The sequence below is a fragment of the Thermobia domestica genome, chromosome 1 (genome assembly GCF_964235325.1).
Source record: "Thermobia domestica chromosome 1, izTheDome1.hap1.1, whole genome shotgun sequence".
In the NCBI taxonomy this organism is placed as follows: Eukaryota; Metazoa; Arthropoda; class Insecta; order Zygentoma; family Lepismatidae; genus Thermobia; species Thermobia domestica.
The window spans coordinates 27,522,594-27,545,240 of NC_137454.1; the positions used below are offsets into that span (position 1 = coordinate 27,522,594).

Consider the following 22,647-nt stretch of genomic DNA (forward strand, 5'->3'; position numbering starts at 1 on the left):
GAGTCTTTAAACCGGATTTCCCCGAAAGTTGTCATTTTGTTTATGTAACCTTTTTGCAACAAACTTCTCAATTTAATATTCTTGCACTTGCTTGTCCCACTAAGTTAAACAATCCTGATGATCCACTTTTCAAATAAAGTAATGTCTCAGCATATTTCCATACGTTCTGCAATTTTGGAGTACAATCTACCTAAAAAAAAAAAAAAAAAAAAAATCATTCACACACATCACATCACACATAACATCACATTCAAAGGAGGGAATTCTGCTAGATTAATTCTCTGATCAACATTTTAAGTAACATCTGAACTAAAATCGAAATCTGGAAATTTATTTCAGAGATTAAAACAGTCAGTATTTATTACTGTTTTTTTTTTAATTCCCAATCAGGGCCGCCTCTATCATATGTGCAACACGGGCATTTGCACGGGGCAGCAACTTTTGAAGGGCGGCAAAATCTGTCATAACTATATATTATTTAAAATAAATATTTATTGTTGGAAACATACTTCATGATTATAGTAGTTAAATTTACTGAGCTAACCTTCTATTTGAATACTACATTTCATAAATCATGTTTAGGTCGCATAAGCTTAAGGTCACATGGACACACTGCTAAAAATAATTTCTTAAATCTAAGAAACTGTTTCTTATATGTGCACCGAAAATATCTTTTCTGAGAAACAAGAGTTTGAAAGTTTCATTAGTAAGAAATGAAGAAAACCAGATGAGGTTGTATAAAGCGGAGGAAGAAAATATACTGTTACTTTCCTTATGAATGAGGGGGGCACGGTGGCTCAGTGGTAGAGCATTCACCTCTGGTGCTTGGGGTCCCGGGTTCGATCCCAGCCTCTGCCAAGTGAACTTTGTGGTGGACAAACAACGTGCTCGTGGGTTCTCCCGTTTCCTCCCACTTTATTCATTCCACCATTTCACTCATCTCTCATCATCATCGTCTCCTTTAGCCTAACCGGCATAACCGTGGGAAGTAAAACTCAAAGATTTCATTTCATTTTTTTTTTCCTTATGAATGAAAATTGCCAAATCTCTTGTCTAAGAAAATATTGTCTCGGTGCACAGATAAAAAACAGTTTCTCAAATTTAAGAATTATTTTTAACAGTGCAATGCTAAAGCAAATGTTCAAACAAATCCCAATATGAATTGCTTGATTGTTGTCAAATACAAGAACACAATTCTCCAACAGTAGCAAACACTTGTTCCAATTAGTTAGTTATCACAGTTTTGATATGAAAACTAGCCTTGTCTTTGTCACAAACAAGTTTCTTATCATTGAAGGTAGAAACAAGATTTTTTTTAAACAAATGTACAAGGAAAATCAAGAAATAAAAGTTAAAGGAGCTACTTGCACTGGAATTGCAAAACTGATATATTGAGATTGAAGCTCGATATTGATTCTATAAAAAGGATTATTATCTTTCCTCTGGAGGTGTGTTTCCTTTATCTTTCACTAACACAATAGATTATTATTTAAAGAAAAAAACAGACACAATGAGATTGTATTTGTACCGTTAAGGCCTTTCTGAGTATGAGTACTCTTTCTTTCCCATTCGTTATTCATGATGGGGTAACATACTTAAAATCGTCACTTTTTAAGATTTGTTCTTTCTGGAGAAAGGGGTGCGGCAAATTGCCTAGGACCGGCCCTGTTCGCAATATTTTGGAAAAAGTGAAAGAACGAGAAGTTGGAGAACTGTTGATTACTTCTTATCACTGCTAAATATGTTTGTTCTGTAATTGGAAAAGAATCGTTCTGTGTACGTAAAAACGTAGGTTAAATGTGTAAATCCTGTAGGTTTTGAACTTAACGTTCAGGAAACGTATAGCTGAAAAAAAATTATACTTACTTTCCGTATAAGTGGTCCGAATAAACGTACTTTCGTACGAACGAAAGAACTGTATATATAAGCGGTCAGGATCTCACATACAGATGGACGTATTTAAAATATAGCTGCGTATCTAACATACGTATATGTAATATACGGAAGACTGTTGGATGTAACGCAAATGCATGATGTAACATCTAAGCGAGAAAAGTATGTAGCATACAGATAACGTATGCTCCGTACTGATTTCCGTAGTAAACATAAGGATTCCATATACTTGTTCAATATACCGCTGTCTGGATAACGAATTTTTTCTCAGTGTATACTTTTAAAGCATACATAGATGAATGAAATATAAGTTTCGGTACTCATATCTGCGTATATCAATGCTCTTCTGTATAACTTTAGTCTATGATTAGTGGTATTTTTAATAGTTTTTTTTAAAAGAAAGAAAGAAAGAAGTGAAAAAGAAAGCTGGTGTTAAGTAAGTAGTGTATGCTAATGTGTTGATGTACTTAGCGCAAATTGTTTCTAGCAGTTACACGACTAAGATCCTTGGGAGTTAGAAACTTTCTCCTTAGCGTGCTGCCGAAAAACAAGATGACAAGAGTTTCGAAACACAACGACGAGGAGTGCAGAGTACTGAGGGTTTTTTTTTTCTTTTTAAAGGTATGTGAGAACAACAAGCTTTTTCATTTAAAACAAGGAGGAGGAAACCAAAAACTTTTAACTTTCATCACTTTCTTGCGGAGTTTACGGAAAACACTGTTGCCTTGTTAGAAATACTGTTGATGCATTCCGTAAACTAGAGTTTGTAATACATTATGTTTTTCTTTTTTTTAAAAAAATATCTTTGGAATAATGGATAAACAGGAGCCACGGTAGCTCAGTGGAAGAGTGCTGAGTCCCGTCTCAGATCCCGTCAAGTGAGCCTTGTGATGTACAAACGCGGTTTTCGTGAGTTTTCCTGGATTTTCCCATGTCTTCCGACTTTATTCATTCCGTGATTATAATTTATCTCATTTTCACTGTTTCCACTAGCCACGGTGCATATTCGTGGGACGTTAAATTTCTGTAAATCACAGATAAACTTGACACAACCTAACGAGTAAACGAGAATGTGTAATCAAAATTAAGCACAATATAATAGATCAATCACAGTGGACGAACCAAGTACAACGATAAAGAAAACGTACTGTAACGTTTCAGTCACAATTGATAAAGAAAATATTCGAGTATTCAACATCTTATACCCATAAAACTTATGTTTGTTTGCACGAGGGATGTTAAAAGAGCTTACAAAGCTTATTATTGCTTATGTGTGATACACAGCTGGAAGATCAACACACCTGATGATAGAGGGCACTCAATACTAGTTCTCTATGTATGTAATCACAGTTTTTGTTCAACCGCTTATCACAACGGCTGGTAAAGTTTTCTATACCATTTGCATAGAAATCCGCTTCAAGTTCTCGTAGCCACCGTAAGACAGCGGTTTTGACATACTGACATGCTAGAAAATGGTGGCCAGTCATTTTTTGCTTTAGAACACTGAAAAGGTGAAAGTCATTGGGGCTAGGTCAGGCTTCTAGAAGGGGTAATCTAGCTGTTGCAAGCATAACGTCAGTGGTTGAATAGTGGGTTTACCCAGGGGCGCCCGAAGAAAATTTTCTAGGGAGGGGCCCATCTCCATGGTTGGTATATTACGTTTGGTATTTAATATACGTGATTTGCTGAATTCGTGAGCCAGAGGGGGGCCCGGGCCACACCCTGCCTTTCCCTTCGGGCGCCCATGGGTCTACCCTGTATACAGGACTGTCATTAACAATATTTGTCCGTCTTTCTTTGAAAACACCACACCACTGCACTACATGTTGCTTTACAATTTAGCCCTTCCCATAAAACGTTTTACACTTTTTCGATCGAGTGCCCCCACCGAGAATCGAACCCGGGGCCGAAGGCGAGAGCGTTAGCGACTACACTACGCGGGGGCTCGTCCACAGTTTTGGCTTGGCACACTTATAGGCAACTGTAGGGAAAAGACTGTAGGATATTTAGAATATTTAGAATCGACTTTTAAAGAGGTCAATTTATCTAGATATTCTATACGGCACATTCAAATCAGTGTTGTTTGTCTCGTCATGGGAAAACGGCGGAATCATTTGAAATTAATTTTGTAACGTAACACGTGACTCGAACCGGATTTTTTTTTTGCCGTGTCACTTAACATGAAAATGTATATCGGAAGGGGCGAGGGTGTGCCAAAAATATAATATCTCATGACACCCTCAAGCTAGGGACATGAAATTCTATATGTAAACTCTTCATTAAAAATACTCTACTTAGGCACATATCCTAGAGTTTTCGGAAATTCCACTTGTAAAGCCGAAGGGGTGCTATTTGTATATTTTAATTTCCCATTTTGTATCATAAAATGGTTAAAAAAATAATAAGGAAAGAGTTGAAGTTGAAAATTAATATTTGAATAGCACTTGGATCGACGTGACTTCTTGTTAGTACAATTTGATTCAAATGTATATCCTATGGAGGCTTTTTTTTTTAAATGCAAATGAATCGCTGATTTGAGAAACTTCATAAGTCAATAATGCTGTAAGTTAATTATTTGTGACGTTTCTCAATTCAGAGACACTTGTTGGAGCTCGATATTGCAAAGGTATTAGCGTGACTTATGACATATCACAACCCAACGGTGTGGCTTTCCTTCGAGAATCAAAGCTCCATGTAAACTCGGCATATGGATGACTTATGACGTTTCTCAAATTAGCAATTCAAATAGTAACGACTGTATCGTTTAAAATGAATACTTGAAGCGTTCCGGGCACTAAAGGCGATCTCAATATCGAGTCATTTAAAAAGAAAAAAGTTATTATAAGATTCTCCAGTTTTGTTTCCGAACCTCTCTTCTTATCGCCCAAAATAACAGTAATTCACTGAAGGCTTAATTCTGGAAAAAATGCTATTTTCTCAGAAACGACTCTAACGATTTTGTTCATATTTCGTACATCAATATTTCATTAACAACCCATACTGTGGTATGTTATTTCTTTGAAAAAAAATCACAAAGGGATAGTTTATTCTTGAGTGAATTCTTTTTGGACGATTTTCTCAAACATAACCCAGTCGATTTGTTTGTACTTCATAAATAAGTGTTTTATTAACAACCTAATAATAATAATATGACAATTCATTTGTCCTTTAAAAAAAATCCACAAGAAGTAGTTGACTCTCCGGGTGCGTTTCCTTTCGGAAGATATTCTAACAAAGCATAAAAAGCTATTCGGGTCATTCTGTTCATATTTGATTTAAGCAAATTTGAACAAGTATTGAAATAATGAACAGTTGTTGGATCAGCTACTTGAATAAAGAACCTTTGTTGAATCAGTTATTTGAATAAAGATCCTTTGTTAGATCAGTTACTTGAATAAAGGTTCTTTGTTGGAACAGTTACTTGAATGAAGAACCTTTGTTGGAACAGGTACTTAAACAAATAACCTTTGTTAGAATATTTGGCTATAAAAAACGTTGGAATAATTATTTGAGTAAAGAACCTTTGTTGGAATAATTATTTGAATAAAAAATTCGTTGTTGGAATACTTACTCGAATGAAGAACCTTTGTTGGAATACTTATTAAAGAGAAAGAGTCTCTGTTGGAATAATTGAGCGGCTCGGGCAAACATAATGGTAAGGCCACTTTTGGCGAGATTGGGTTATTAGTTGGAATGGGTTGGGCTTGAACCACAGAACAGTATGTAGGTAGCTTAATTTCGGAAATGTATTCGCAGGGAAGCAAGGGAATCTTTGTTGGTATGTGTCATTGCATTGAATTGCATGGGAATCTTGTTTGGTATGTGTCATTGCATTGAATTGCATGGGAATCTTGTTTGGTATGTGTCATTGCATTGAATTGCATGGGAATCTTGTTTGGTATGTGTCATTGCATTGAATTGCATGGGAATCTTGTTTGGTATGTGTCATTGCATTGAATTGCATGGGAATCTTGTTTGGTATGTGTCATTGCATTGAATTGCATGGGAATCTTGTTTGGTATGTGTCATTGCATTGAATTGCATGGGAATCTTGTTTGGTATGTGTCATTGCATTGAATTGCATGGGAATCTTGTTTGGTATGTGTCATTGCATTGAATTGCATGGGAATCTTGTTTGTTATGTGTCATTGCATTGAATTGCATGGGAATCTTGTTTGTTATGTGTCATTGCATTGAATTGCATGGGAATCTTGTTTGTTATGTGTCATTGCATTGAATTGCATGGGAATCTTGTTTGGTATGTGTCATTGCATTGAATTGCATGGGAATCTTGTTTGGTATGTGTCATTGCATTGAATTGCATGGGAATCTTGTTTGTTATGTGTCATTGCATTGAATTGCATGGGAATCTTGTTTGGTATGTGTCATTGCATTGAATTGCATGGGAATCTTGTTTGGTATGTGTCATTGCATTGAATTGCATGGGAATCTTGTTTGGTATGTGTCATTGCATTGAATTGCATGGGAATCTTGTTTGGTATGTGTCATTGCATTGAATTGCATGGGAATCTTGTTTGGTATGTGTCATTGCATTGAATTGCATGGGAATCTTGTTTGGTATGTGTCATTGCATTGAATTGCATGGGAATCTTGTTTGGTATGTGTCATTGCATTGAATTGCATGGGAATCTTGTTTGGTATGTGTCATTGCATTGAATTGCATGGGAATCTTGTTTGGTATGTGTCATTGCATTGAATTGCATGAAAATCTTGTTTGGTATGTGTCATTGTATTGAATTGCATGGGAATCTTGTTTGGTATGTGTCATTGCATTGAATTGCATGAGAATGTTAAGCCTCCTTTTCCAGTTTACTTGTAAGTTGGACAATGTGATTTACCATTACATTTCCCCGAGTCATTTAATTCAAAGAAAGAACCTTTATTGAAATAACTACCCAAATAAAGAACTTTTGTTAGGATGACTACTCGAACAAAGAACGTTCGTTGGATAATTACTCGAATCTAGACCTTTTGTTGAAATAATTACTCGCGTAACGAACCATACATACCGGTACTCTAGTAACAAACGTTTGTTTAAATAATTATTCGAGTATCGGATTTTTAAAATTTTATTTCGAGTAACGAAGCTTTGTTTGAATAATTGCTCGATAAAAAACCTTTGTTCGAAGAATTATTCGAATTAACAGCCTTTATTAGAACAATTACTTGAATTTGAATAAAGAAGCTCTGTTGGAATGATTAGTCGAATTCGAATTTCAAAAAAAAAACTTTGTTGGAATAATGATTCGAATAACGAACCTTAGTTGAAATATGAAAAACTATTTCAAAGCATGTTTCTTCCGATTAACATCCAAGCTTCTCTCTGTCTTGCTAAGCCTCTTTCAGCTAACAACGTTGTTACACTTTGTATTTCGTTGCCATCGATTGCTTTCTGTCCCCCCCCCCCCCCAATCACCACTTCCAATCCTAAATAGCTATTGACCTGGTTTGTGAAGGCTTATAGGTTGTGCTTGTGAAGAATCGCTCATCATCGTATTTAGCGTTGGAAGTCACGTGTTTGTTGAAAGACTTTCCAGCTCCTCTCGCTTCGCTTCTTTCTTTCTCTTTGCAATGGAGAGATTTCCTCGGCTTTTGTTCATTAAGCTCTGCTTATAACAGACATGTGAGGAAGGCTCTCGTGTTCGGTTGCGTTTGCAGGAGATAGCTATATATTAGAGTAGCCTATATATTTCAACAATAGTATTTATTAATGTTTAACGAAATAAATTTGTCCGAAGATGAGACATATATAGAAATTGGTATATCTCATTAAATTGAATAAACTTACAATGCGTAAGCGTAATAACTTGAGCGTTTTTTTTTTTTTTTTTTTTTTTTGGAAATTTTCAAAAAAGAGTTTTCATATAACTAACTAACCCTATGGCCTATGGAACCCGGAGGTTCAATGCCGCGTTCACAAAAGCTCTCCACTGACTTCTATCCTTAGCCAATTGGATCCAGTTTCTACTTTGTACTCCTATCTCTGCGATATCCATCTTAATATTGTCATCCAATCTGCGCCTTGGTCTTCCTAATGGTCGTTTTCCGATTGGTCTTCCAGTCAAGACTTTGAAAGCGTTTCTACTTTCTTCCATTCTAGCTACATGACCTGCCCACCTAAGCTTCCTAAACTTGACGACCCTAACAATGTTTGGTAAACTGTATAAATTATGTAGTTCCTCGTTATGAAGTTTCCGCCATTCCTCATTCCCGTTCCTCTTGGGTCCGAATATTCGTCTCAGGATCTTGTTCTCAAATACTTTCAGTCTATGTTTTTCCTTCAGAGTAAGCGACCATGTTTCGCAACCATATAGAACAACAGGCATGATTATCGTTTCATATATTCCACATAATTCTCATGGAGATGTTTATAATTCAATAAATCAGTTTTTTTTATATGACATCTCTATTTATTTTATTCGACTAACGTTTGAAACGCACTGACGGTATTTATCTTCAAACTTGTACTAATTCGGAGAATTGTGTAATTACTGTAACGTAATTTTAATTGTTACATTGTTATAATACAGTAATTTTATATTTCAAACAGACAAAGGATAATCGAAATGTGGAACAAGAGCGCGCTAGACAGTATTATTTTGCATGAGGTAACGTTATTACGAGTCACCTATTAGCTTTCCGTTTGCAGCCATTTAGAAACGCGAAAATAAATGCCGAATTTTCTAAATGACTGGAAGTCGAAAGCAGATAAGTAAGTCGTGATAACGGTATCTCATGTAAAATAATATTGTCTAACGGGCTCTTGTTCCACTTTTCGATTATCTTTTATTTATTTGAAGATATCACATAATTACTGTAAAATTAGCGGTATTTTAATTTCGCCATGATGGAGCCTCTTAACTATTCCCACCTTGCTTGTATCTGTAACCGTTAAGTGACGAGCTTCCTGTAAATTTATTCGACCACATTTCGAATTCTCTCTTCCATCGTTTCGCTGTGTCGTAAGATGGGCATTCCCGACTATGCACAAGTGTCATCTAATCATGTAGGCTTATTGTTTGTGCTGATTCGTTGTAACAAAAATTCAAAAGGATCTCTAAAGACACAAATTAGTACTAATATTAACGAGATTCAAAGTTTCCCAAACTATTAGTGCGTATATTTTTACTTTTACTGGCACATCTCTTGAAAGAATGTAACAACTTTCTGATTTTTCCTCGTATATACACATGCATACCTAGATGGCGGGATGAAACTATAAAGTTAGTTGGGTTAGACTGGCATTAAATAAATTTGAATGATTTTCTCTCCTCAAATTCGTCGGCTAGATCGTTTACAAGGACAACTTTTTCGTTCACTTCATGTTATTTGAAAAGCCGATCTTCTTTTGTCAGTTGATATGTTTGCGTGGTCTCCATTTCCGATCATGTTCTCATCAAATGGGAGGCTTAATATCAGTCGATGGTTGAGCATTCTCCAAAGTTTCCTCTTCTTTGGTTACAGAATAACGTTGACTTCCTTTATGATTGTCTCGCAAACTTCTTGTTCTATTGTCTTTGGCAGAGAATGAGCATGTTCCAACCCTCTGAAGACACCAACTTTTGTAGGAAGTTTTGCTTGAATGCTTGATTAGAACAGTTCTCCATCGCCATCAATAGACTATTGTTTGCTTCCTTTGCAAACGACCTACTTTCCCAACCGATGCATTGCGTCTTTAGGTCTTCATCTGTCGCTTCTTCTTTTGATGACTTTTTTCTGTATCGAAACCTTCCCATCCAATTCACCCTGTCTGTGAGCTGGTTCAGTTTGTCATCCTTGTTGACACCAGTATCATGAGCTATTTCACATTATCTTCGATAGTCATGAAAAACGAACTTTTTTTTATTTCTGAGTAACTTTCATATTATCTTCAACATTCGCTTCTCCTTAATTAGAATTTTATAGAAGGCTACGGATCCATCACATTAATTTTCTCAGTCAGCTGTGATGGGTAATCCGTTTATGATCAGTGGCGGCTTCTGATTGTGTCGCGAATTTACATAACAATCGATTTTTTGAAGTATTCTTTTGTTTTAGAGATACAAACTACATATGCTATGCATATATAAAAGTCTGTCCGTCCATTCATCTGTGTGTCGAAATGTATCAGATCAAAAGCAGTAATAAATATCGCGGAACGGTTTCTTGATATGAATTTACAGTCTTTAAGAATAGGGGTAATTTCGGCCTGATGGCTTTATTGAAACCGAAAATAGAAATTTGCTACCGTTTCCGGGTTAAATATTGATTCCCATAGAGAAGAAACGGTAACAGATGTCGAGAAGCGGTTTTCATTAAATTTATAAGGTTTTGTATCTTTAAAAAGTAAAATCGATTTACTAACATCCTTCATAGCTTTATCTTGGAAACTATTGACCAAGAATATCCAAAATTTATATAAATTGTGTCGCGACTGTGGATAAACCTGGTGTTTTTTTTAAAAGAAAAGAAATTCTACTCCTTATTATAGAAAATTGCCTAAAAACAGTCTATGGAAAGATTATTCTCTCCCCATAATATTTCTCAATGTAAAATTCTATTGCATGAACAGAATTAAGTTATTTTTCTGTACACAAATATATATATATATATATTTCTTTATACGTTCTACTAAAATCATTGTATCAGAAGTTACATTTTTAAAAATGAGGACAACTTTTAATGTAATTATACTGATGCTTTCTTGAATCGTAAATTGTAAGTTAGATATAAAATTGGGAAGTGGGTATGTGTGAAATTGACTTTTTGACGCTGCTCTAATGTTCCTATTTAACACGAGTCTTTAAATCACCTTCCAATAGGTTGTTTACTTCTATTATTATTATTATTATTATTATTATTATTATTATTATTATTATTATTATTATTATTATTATTATTATTATTATTATTATTATTATTTTCTGCTGTTGATTTCTATCCTGAATATGTAATGCTTATTAATACTGAATATAGATACAGGACACTTCCAAACAGAGTTCAACCAAATGAGGTAAATCCCGAGAGTCATTGTTAATTTGTGAACATGTTATCACATTAGTTTAAGGTGTATTTAAAATGCAACAATAATTCTCCTATATAACATGCTCCCTGGTAAATTGATGTGATATATAGTAGCTGCAATGCTGACGTAGAATTCTCAGACGTCTTTATACTGTAGTCGCACACACTGTCAGCTTTCACAGCTGACCTAGGGCTAAACGTATGCATTAAAAAAAAAAAAAATCTCCCTCAATTTGAACCTCATGCTGGCTATTTGTCCCTCAACCAGATGTTAGTTAGGATTAGGAATTAGATTTCTGGGCTTTTGGCCATGTTAGCCCGTCACGTATGAGGGATGACGCCCTACAGCGATCATACTACCCCTGGAACTCGAGACAAAGAAAGGAATAAGGAAGGAAGCATCCTGGGACCATTATGATAGGTACTATCCCAGCATTTGCCAGATGTGAATGAGAAAAATCTCACTTAGATTGGGTGGCGTGAAAAGGCTTTCATACCTTTTCGACCTCGCTAGAAATCGAATCCGGGACCGCTTGCGCCAAATGCGAGAGCGTTAGTAGTAATAGATCGAGAGAAGCAGTTTTCTGTAATCGATAAAGCCTGCCAAGAATATATTTCAGCTCCATCCTTAACTGCCTAACCGAAAATGGTAGATATCCAATTCAACTTCTGGTTTCAATATTGATGTATATAGAACAGAAATAATAAGAGAGAGCAATTCAGCGTCATCTCCTCTCTTAACCCCGTGTTCAAACCGAAAATGACAGAAATCAAAAGCTTCCTGTTTCAACGTTGATCGTGTGATAGATTAAAAAGCTATGACGTATGCTGATAATGTAAATTTATTAGGAGAACGATAGAAAAAAAAATGCAGAGGTCTTATTAAACGCTTGCAGGGACATGGATTTAGAAGTAAATGCAGAGAAAACTAAATACATGGAAGTTCGTCGGGATCGTAATACGGTACATTATGGATGCGTTAAAATATCGAATAATACTTTTGATAAAGTGGATACTTTCAAATATCTAGTATTAACAGCTTACGTCCCACGGTTATTGAGGTTAGGCTAAAGGAGACTGTGATGATGAGAGATGAATAAAATGGTGGAATGAATAAAGTGAGAGGAAACGGGAGTACCTCGAGAAACCCACGAGCATGGTGTTTGTCCACCACAAAGTCCACACGGCGCGAGCTGGGATCGAACCAGGGACCCCAAGCACCGGAGGTGAACACTGTACTACTGAGCCACCGCGCCGCGTGTTAATATTCAGTTCAAAATCTCTTGTCGTCGCGAATTCTGTCGTGGAATTCAAAGCTTAAAAGATATAAAACGATAATCATGCCTGTTGTTCTGTATGGTGGCGAAATATGGTCGCTTACTCTGAGGGAAGAACGTAGACCGAAAGTATTTGAGAACAAGATCTTGAGACGAATATTCGGACCCAAGAGGAACGGGAATGGGGAATGGCAGAAACTTCATAACGAGGAACTACATAATTTATACGGTTTACCAAATACATAGTGTTAGGGTCATTAAATCTAGGAGACTCAGGTGGGTAGGTCTTGTATCTAGGATGGAAGAAAGTATCGGAAAACGACCATTAGAAGGATCTAGATGTAGATGGGAGAACAGTATTAAGATGGATGCCGTTGAAATAAGAGTACAAAATAGAAACTGGATCAGTTGGATAAGGATAGAAGTTAATGGAGAGGTTTTGTAAACACTGTATTAAACCTTTCTGTTCCATAGAGGCCATAGAGTTAGTAATATATAACAAGAAGTGGTTTCTGTAATAAATTAAGCGTTTTCAAGAAATATGGATACAGTATAACCTCGTTAACACGAACTCGCTTAAGCCGAACACTCGGTTAGGACGAACAAAATTTCGGTCCCGACATCGCTGTACGTTATCTTATAGGAAGTTTTATCGGTTAACACGAATTTCGGTTAGCACGAATTACGAACTAATTTTTAGTCCCTTGAGTCAGTAAAGGTTTTGATTTAACACGAACTTTCAATCCAATCCTTTGTTTGTTTGTTTTTTCAGATAATTTTTCTTATTTCAGAGTACACTCCAGATCAGTTTTTGTCATACAGTATTTATACAGACGAAAATTGCCTTGTAAATAAGAGAAAAACCAGAAACAGGTATCTTTCCTCTTTTATGAGTTGTTGATTCTGTCCTCCGTCAAGCGCTAAACATGCAGGTGCTTGGCAGACGAGCTGGCGACAGCTCGAGACAAAACATCTTCTCTCCCCTGTAACTCCAATCTAGTGACAGCTATCATAAATACCTTTCTGTTACTAGCGGTACTCACCCTGCTAGCGGAGTTATCAATTTTATAACTTGACTTGGATTTTCTGCGTGGAAACTTTTTTTTTTTTTTAAATCTTCGAAGATAGGATAATAAACTTACTGTAGTGTTTTCACTTTTCAGAGGATGGTACCGAGACTGAAACTAGTCTCGATCTCGATCTTAACTCGAATTTGAGACCGAGGAGTGCTTTTTGAAATCGAGACGAGACCGAAACTCTCAGTCTCGTCTCGATACAATTCTGTGGATGGTATCAAGACAGAGAATAGTCTTGATCTCGTTTCGAATTTGGAACCGACACTACTCAGTCTCGTCTCGATACCATCTCTAGTGTTTTTTATGACATACATAATATACTGTAGTGGTATGTATGGTTTGTATAATGTAGTGCGTATGTATGGAGAAAATGTATTCGAATAATAAAATTTGGGTCCCCGGTTAACACGAATTCTTTTAACACGAACTCCTGATTTTTCAGTCCCTTGGAATTCGTGTTAACGAGGGTTTACTGTATAACATTTCCACTCTAATCCTTCTATTAAAACCTGAAGTGTCAGGAATTAACCACTTCCGGCTTTAACGATCTTTAAAGAGTAAAAAGGATACTAGATTTCAAGAAACTGTTTTCTGCACTCAAATAAGTGTCGAAGTATATATTCCATCTCCATTCTAATCTCCCTATTAAAACCAGAAGTGGAAGAAATCAACCACTTCCGTTTCTAACTGTGACCAATAAAAACGGTATTATGTAGCAAGAAGCAGTTTTCAGTAATCAATTAAGCGTCTCAAAGAGTTTATTTGATCTCCACTCTAATCCCTCTCTATTAATGCTGGAAGGGATAGAAATCTATCACTTTCGGTTTCAATATTAAATAAGACAATATCGCGCTATAGAAACCAAACTTCTTCACGTAGGGTACACATGACATCGCTACTTGTTTTACTTCCTACATTTTATCATTGTTCTTGTTGATGTGAACAAAGATAATGACAACTCTTCCTTCTGTCTTATTTCTCGTGTGAACTGTTCCGTCCCCCTTCCGTATGTTATTGAACTACACACGGACTCCCTTACCTCACAAGTAATAAGAAACAACAATAATTGGAACAGTTTTCTCTTGTGTTGCGTCTCATTCAACAAAGCGACCGCCGTCAATGACATTAAAAACATCGACAGACGGAAATGGAATTCATGACGTCATGGCCTCCCTTTCCTCCCGGCTCTTGTTCCCATTGACAATCTGTGTCAGCGGAGGGATGGGAATGTATTTCATGATACAAAAGAAATCAATATTCTATCATCTTGAAACAGCAACGCAAAGGTGGAGTCTCTCTGATTGAGGTAGGTTCGGTTCTTGATTACAAGTAAGCGTGGCTGGGCACAACTGATAATACTTTCCGTAGATGTGAAGAAGCTACCATTTCATGTCTGGGTGCCTGAATGAGAAAATATTCTTTGCATTCTGACATTTTGTGTCTGGGGTCCAGGGTTTTATTTCTGGTACGGATAGCACGAATCGGATATTTGAGCCTCTGATTTCTGTCATATTTCTAATACGCTTTGGTATGAAAAAAGGAGAAATTTGTTTTATTTTGTTTATTTATTTATTTATTTATTTTGACTACAGCAAGCGATATTGCAGCGATTTAATACATAAGAAATTGAAAATATCGTAATATTCTGTCCGTATCTAGCATCACTAAGTTTTTGAAAAGGATAAGTAACACATTTTGGAAATATGGAACAGGAAACGCTGATTAGCCACAAATTTTTGACATTGAGATAGATAAAGACTAGTGACTACTATTATTGCTTCGCAAACGGGAGGCACCAGGTTTGAATCTATTGGCCCGCCATCTTGACTGAGGTTTCCCAAGGTTTTTCTTCGGTTCTACGCGGGAAGCGGTAAAATGATGCCGTTAATCAAGAATTAGCAATTATATTTCTGGTTCTTCGACATATATGACCTTTTAAGCCTGTCCAATGGGGGATGACTTCCCTCCGCAAGGACACTATCCGCGGAAGTGGAAAAGGAAGGCAGCGATCTTTTATATTAGGTACCAACCTGGCATTTGCGTGGAGTAAATTATGAAAACCTCACTAAGGAAGTGGGGGGCCTCAGAAGGCTTTCAAACCTTTTCAACCCCACTGGAAATCGAACCTGTGACCGTTCACACTAAACGCGAGAACGTTAGCGACTACACCACACGGAACCACGAACTTGTACCTTGAAATGTAGGTTGTGGCAGATTTCCATGTCTTTTCCACTTACTGTTATTGGTATTGATGGTAAATTGTTCCAGTGTAGATATATAGATAGATAGACATACTGTAGATATGTAGGTAAACACACCGGTTTGGGTACAAAACCTCGCGGACCAAGACCTCGCGGCCCAAAACCTCGTTGCCTAAAACCTCACGGGACAAAATCTCGCCTGGCCAAAACCTCGCCGGCCAAAATCTCGCGGGGCCAAAACTTCGCCTGGCCAAAACCTTGCCACCCAAAATCTCGCCGGGCCAAAACCTCGCCTTGCCTAAACCTCGTCTTCCAAAACCTGTATACGAATAAAAGACAATACAATCACAATTACTGGAAAGAAATCCTTTACAAACGCAGTACTTTCTGAAATAATGGCTTAAGACACTATTTCTCAAAGTGTGGGTCGCGACCCATTGGGGGGTTGTGGGCCGTTTGTTTGGTGGATCGCGAGAAGTTTTTCCTTTGAATTGTGAAAATTGTATTTTGATGCAGAAACATATGTTGTAAAGAAAGTAATATCAGTAGAGATGCTGGGTTAGGATGGAAAGAGAATGGGTGAGTCAAAATCTGTCATGGGGTGGGCATTGCATTGAGAATAGTGTTAGCTCTGTGTTACCTTTCTATGGAAAAATTAGAAATATGATTTACAAAATTTAATTAGTTTGAAATACCACTATTTCCTAGAATGACAATGTGTACTTGAATAAAAGTAGGTGGGCCACAAAGTACATTTTAATAATTAATGTGGGTTGGGGTAACAACAAATTTGAGAACCACTGACTTATGGCATTTAGAAATTTCGCCACTCATCTTAAAATGTTCCATTTCAACATCAACATCTGCTTGTTCTTCAGCGAGACTGGAATAATTCTACTAGTATTTCATAAATTTTCACACTTTACTTATACAAAATGGTGCAGTTAATAATAAAAGAACGCGTCTTGTATTATTTCTTCACATAAATATATTGCAAGTATTACACAATAATGTCTACACACACACACCTCACTACTTCATTTTTTAATTACAAATAATTAACTTAAAGGACCACAGTGCACTTGTCAAAATTTATTCAGACTTATGTGTCAATAGTCAGTTTATCCTTCTGTTTACAGCAAGTCACTAGCGCTACAATGCACAAAAGTCAACTACTCCTTGTATGCTTAATCCCATGTTACGAGATAGAAATGGTTAAGGCGCTAAGAAATCGTAGCCAGCGATGATCCGGCAAATGACAATCAAGGGGGCACCCACATGGGGAATCCGCTGGGTCCTGACCTCCCCTCCAAAAAAAATTCGTAATTAGTTATACAGTTGTATCCTTTCTTAATTTTTTTTAAAAAATGTATTTGTTTAGTAGACAAATGATTGATGTAGCCTAAAGACCTAACCTTTCACTTCATCTATACCTTTTTTTATTATTATTATAAAAGCAATCTAGCTCTATTACTTTTTTTTCTGAGAGTATAGGAGACAGTACTTAACAATTCCTTATCATCTTTTCGGGTGCAGAACAACACCGATTCAATACTACATAGACGTCGTCTTTAATATTTTTGGACCCCTCCCAACAAGAACATTTTCTAAGGAAGAAGAAATAGAGTCGAGTTTTTGATACCGGTATATATTCGTTAGTAATGTCTTACAAACTGAGTTAAATGTTCGTGGTTTATCATTATTCTAGTTTAGGTGGTAATTTGAGTTAATGAGGTATGGAACCGGAAGGTTCAATGCCGCGTTTATAAAGGCTCTCTATTGACTTCTACTTTCTATTCATATTTTGTGTGAGATCAATTTTAATATTTCCCTCTCATGTGCGCTTAGGTCTTCCTAATGGTCGTTTTCCGATTGGACTCCCAGTTAAAACATTCAAAGCGTTCGCACTTTCTTCCATTCTGCTACATCTGCCCACCTGAGCCTCCTAGATTTGATGACCGTAACAATGTTTGGTAAAGTATATAAATTATGTAGTTCCTCGTTATGAAGTTTCCGCCATTCCCGTTCCTCTTGGGTCCGAATATTCCTCTCAGGATCTTGTTCTCAAATACTTTCAGTATTCCCTCAGAGTAAGTGACCATGTTTCACAATCATACATAATCATGCACAATAGGCATGATTATCGTTTTATGTATTTTAAGCTTCAAACTCCTTGACATAATTCGCGACGACAAATGATTTTGAACTGAATAATAACACAAATTCCCTGCTTTAAGTCGATATTTAATTTCTTTGTGGGTATGGTTTTCATCTGTTAATATTAATCCTAGATATTTGAAAGTATCTACTTTATCAAAAGTATTATTTGATATTTTAACGCATCCATAATATGCCGTATTACGATCCCGACGAGCTTTCATGTATTTATCATTTATTTATTTATTTATTTTTGCATTTACTTATAAACCCATGTTCCTGCAAGCGTTTAATAAGACCTCTGCATTTTCTTTTTATTGTTCTCCAATAATTCCCTATTAAATTTACATCACCATCATACGCCATAACCTGATGAATATCATTCAACTCTAGGCCCTGGTTGCTATCTTTGATAGCATATTCCAGGACAAGGCTGGTTAATAACGGCGGCAACGCATCTCCTTATTTCAGGACATTCTCGACATGAAAGCTTGTGTGTGAACAAGAATTTTCCTACCCGGACTTTACTTTGGGATTCATTTAAACATATCTTAATTAATCTAATTAGCTTTCTCGGTATTCCAAATTCGCTGAACTAATCTAACACTAACACTAACACTAACCTATGCTGCTGGTATACCGAAACACCACTTTCGTGTCTCTTCTCACACACTAAGAGGAGTACAGTTCTAACTTAGTTAAGATATGTTAATTAGTATTGACGTTATTAACAAAATAGGTGAAGAAGTATCGGATGAGACACCCTGTGGACAACTGCAGTAGCTTTAAGTCATTTTTTATGTTCATAGTATATCTTACTGTGCTGTCCGTATGAAGATCATTAACGTCAGCCTTTATTTTTATGATTTCAGATCTCAACGCTGGTGACCCACAAAGAGCGTCCGCTTTCGTCGGAGAGAAGTCTTCGAGCGGTGGCGAGAGTGGGTCAAGCAGTGAATCTCGCAGTCGAAAGATTTGTGACAGTTGGGGAAACCATTGCAGATGACAACCCGGAGATTAAAGTGGACATGTACGAGGCCTGCAAAGAGGCCAGGGCAGCTGGTAAGTTACAACGAACAAATCCTTACTCTCAAGTTTTCCTTTTTGAAAAAAAAAAAAAAAAAAAAAATACTATTCCAGTTCTTTAGAAGCTTTTATTCATATCTAAATGCAAGTGATTTGTATAGGAAAGAAGCGTTCATATTGTAGACCTATAAAGCTTCAGTATAGTAGTGCAATGTTCAGAATATTTTACCGTTGTTACTCCTATTGAAAAATTTGCAACTGAAACTACGTGAAATTATAATGCTCCTTCTTGTATTGTTGGCTCTAATTTGCACAAACGAACATCGGATTTTCGACAATAAAGTCTTAAAGGGAAAATTACACAGATCAACAAATGAAACGAAAGCTTTAAGTTCTACGTCCTATGGTTGTGCCTGTTAGGCTAAAGAAGACGGTGAGGATTAGAAATGAATGACACGGTGGAATGAACAAAATGGGAGGAAACGGGAGAACCCCGAGAAAACCCACGCACACGATGTTTGTTCCAGGGTTGGCAAAAACCATGGTTTTTATTTAAAAAAACCAAAAAACCAGGTTATTTTGGTTTAAACCCAGTTTTTTTGGTTTAAACCAGGTTTTTTTGGTTTAAATAATTTAATCTATGTATTTATATTACATATGAACAGAAGTGAGTTTGTTTCGCCTTGGTGTTATTATGCAACAACAAAGTTATGCTGGAAGGTGTCACATAAGCTTAAAGTGGAATCCAGACCGCTTATCGACATACATCCAAGAGAAATTGTCCATTTGGACACGTAACCGAGACTAATTGGTCACAAATGCGATTGCCGACTCACTCACGAAGGACTCCTGATAAAAATACGATGTACTGATCTTTACATAGGCCTACTTGTTAATGTAATTGTCAAGAATCATTTCAGAAGAACAAAAAGATAAACAGTTACACAAGTAAAAACATTATACCAGAATTATATATAAATCGGGAAACTCCCGCCTTAGACATTGGGAAAATCCTGTTATTACTTTAAATGTATTTGTATGTAAAATTTTAAGGTCAACGTATCATAATCACTATGCTAAAACTGAGGTATTAAATTACAAATTTGGCATGTAGATATCATTCAATAAAATTAAAGTCAAATCCAAGTTGATGTTGGAAGCTACGCAGGCAATTCATAAATTTTGCCAATTTCTATCACTATATTTAAACAACCTTGCTTCTTTATAAAACAACAGGCATTGATTCAAAAGAAATATATAATTTGGTTTCATTTCGTATGTTTAGGCTTAACATCCTTATGAAATACCAAGGTTATCACGGAGAAGACTTTCGCTTAAAGGGACACCTCGAATCGCTACTTGGTTTACACTTGAAACATGGGTTGTGGTTCGATCGAGAATTGAACACGGGACCCCTTGATTCAAAGGTAAATAAAGTAGATAAACGTAATGCGGATGGTTTGATATGTGGAAACGTCACCCTGAAGTTCACACGATTTAAAGCATTTTTCGTTTTTTTTTTTTTTTTGGTTTAAACCAGTTGTTTTTTTTGAAAAAACCAGCTGGTTTAAACCAGCCAACCCTGGTTTGTTCACCACAAAGTTCACTTGGCACGGCCTGGGATCGAACCAAGGAGCTCATGCACGAGAGGTGAACGTTGTATCACTGAACTACCGCGGTCCCAGCTAAACAAATGAATTGAGTTTATACAATGTGGTGTTCTTTTTAATATGTTCAAATATTTATGAATAGAAGTGAAAATGATTTTGTTTGTGATCGAAACACTAGAAACTTGGTGAAGTGTTTGAGATGAATTTTTGAACATATCTACCTCAGATTAGACGTTTTATCATCTCACTGTAATTATAATGCATGCACTAAGTGCAGGGAAATGAGTTCAAAATTTATATATATAAAAAAAATAGTATCATACACCCCTCGTACAACTTGGTATATAAACTCCCTATTAGTAGCAACTGGACCCCTCTCCTAGCGTTCTACTTCTAAGCAGAGGGCGTTATTTTTTTCTAATTGAAATCACGTTGTCTGTCTTATCATCACGGGAAAGCAGCTGTATGTTTCAAATTGAACATAGTTAGCACTTGTATGCAGGTTTTTATTTTTGTCATGTTACTTGAATTAAAATGTGTATTGTAATCAAAAGAGGTCAATTTAAAATTAATTCCAAAATTATAGTTGGGGAGACCGGGGCACGTTTACTATAGGGGACATTTTCGAACTGGCTTTAGTTCTGAAAGGATCCGGTAGATCGCTCCTGTGGGTGGACTGACTGAAGCAGCAATGCTTGGCACGCCACCTTCGCAAGTTTCAGTTGAGTAGCTGTGTTGACGTAGGCAAGACATCTTGTGAAATCATTTTTTCGAAGGTGAATAAAGTATCAGGTCTGCATTAAAATTTAAAATAAATGTACTAGCATTGAACATACTGCTTTGGCATTGCATGTACTAAAGATGGTGTTCTTCCTTACGTAATCATGTGTTTGTTTTGCAAATAATATACACCATTACTCAACATATTTGACACGTATTCCAATTTTTTTTCCGGTCTCAGTCAGTTTCTCTAATTGTAGTAGGACTATAACAAATACATGTAGGGCCTATTGTGTAAACAAATCTCCGAAATAACAATGTATGGTACTAAATACGTAGCCCTTGATCAGGCACGCAGCCTGGGGGTGTAAAACATCTAAACCTAAAAGAAACTTTAATTCGAGTGATGACGATGATGATGAAGCTTGTTTATGCATTTCTTGCTTAGAACCTTTCTCTAACTCTCAGGCAAAGGAAAAGTGGGTGAGGTGCACAAAATGCAACAACTGGTCACACGAAAACTGTACAAAGGGAGATGATGTATTTTTTGTTTGCGTCCATTGAGATTCAGACAATGATGACTTTTGTTAACTTGTTGATACTGTCCAAGCAATAAACAAAAGGTACATTTTCAGTAAAAGTAACGATTTATTACCTATGTTTTAGCAGTGAAGTAGTTGGAACACTTGGCTCTGTATAGTTTCAGTAGGTTGGCCAACTTGCCCCGCATGCGGTGCACATTTTCTAACGTTACATGATCAAATTTTACCATTGGTAGTGAAAATCAATATTGATTTTGTGAAAAAATACCTGTTCCACTTCGTTCAGAATGGTATAAGGAATATTATGATATCTTGTTTACCTCTAAATACAGTAGTTTTCAGATAAAATACCACACATGCAATTTTAAAAAATTGGCAAATGTGCCCCGGCCTTCCCTATGTCTCGAGCCTTTTATGTTAGGCTGATGAAACTTGGTATATACAGTGAACTCCTTATTAAGAAAAAGTGAGTAGGCAGGCATGTGCCTCAGCATTTTAAAATATTGCTCTTCTAAGGTAGGGAGGGCAGTTTCTGTAATATTTTTTCTGAATCATATTTTCCATAAACCTATTCTGGTGGGGGGGGGGGGGGAAACGAGGATTTCAGCTAGTCAGTGAATATATTGGGGAGGAAGGGGGTAATTGATTCGAGTGCACGAAGGATCTTCCCAGGAAATGACGCATGAAACAATTACACTTCGCTACAGCAGAGTTGCCAACCTCAGAGAACAAAATTATCGATTTTCATCTTTTAAAATTATCGTATTTTACAAAGAAATGTTGTATACCGTATTTATTATACATGATAATTGTGAAACAAGCATAATACTAATAATAGTAAAAATACAGAATAAACTTGTCTAGTAGTCTTTAGTTTCGAACTCCAAATCGGCCTTATTGTCCTCACAATTAAAAAAAAAATCGTTATTAACACTACTCTGAATAATAGGCCTAACACTTCCACACTCTCGTAAACGTAATTGAATTTAGAGAATGGATACATCATTGTCCTATATTAATTCTCTTATCATTATTCATTTATTTTAGGAGGAATTACTGTTAAAAACTTCAGTGTGTGTGTTCTATAATTACTTATACACATCTGTATACAAAAATAGGGG

The 22,647-nt window shown here is 36.3% G+C and overlaps 1 protein-coding gene across 3 annotated transcripts in view; it reads left to right on the plus strand.

Moving 5' to 3' along the window:
• The window catches only part of alpha-Catr (alpha-catenin related), a 791,894-nt gene that overhangs the window by 488,131 nt on the left and 281,116 nt on the right, over positions 1-22,647 (plus strand). For all 3 annotated transcript variants that reach the window (XM_081755693.1, XM_081755675.1, XM_081755683.1), the window contains one exon: positions 18,501-18,690. In XM_081755693.1, coding sequence (XP_081611819.1) covers positions 18,657-18,690 — 34 coding nt within the window. In that variant the 5' untranslated portion in view covers positions 18,501-18,656. The remainder of the gene's footprint in view (positions 1-18,500; positions 18,691-22,647) is intronic.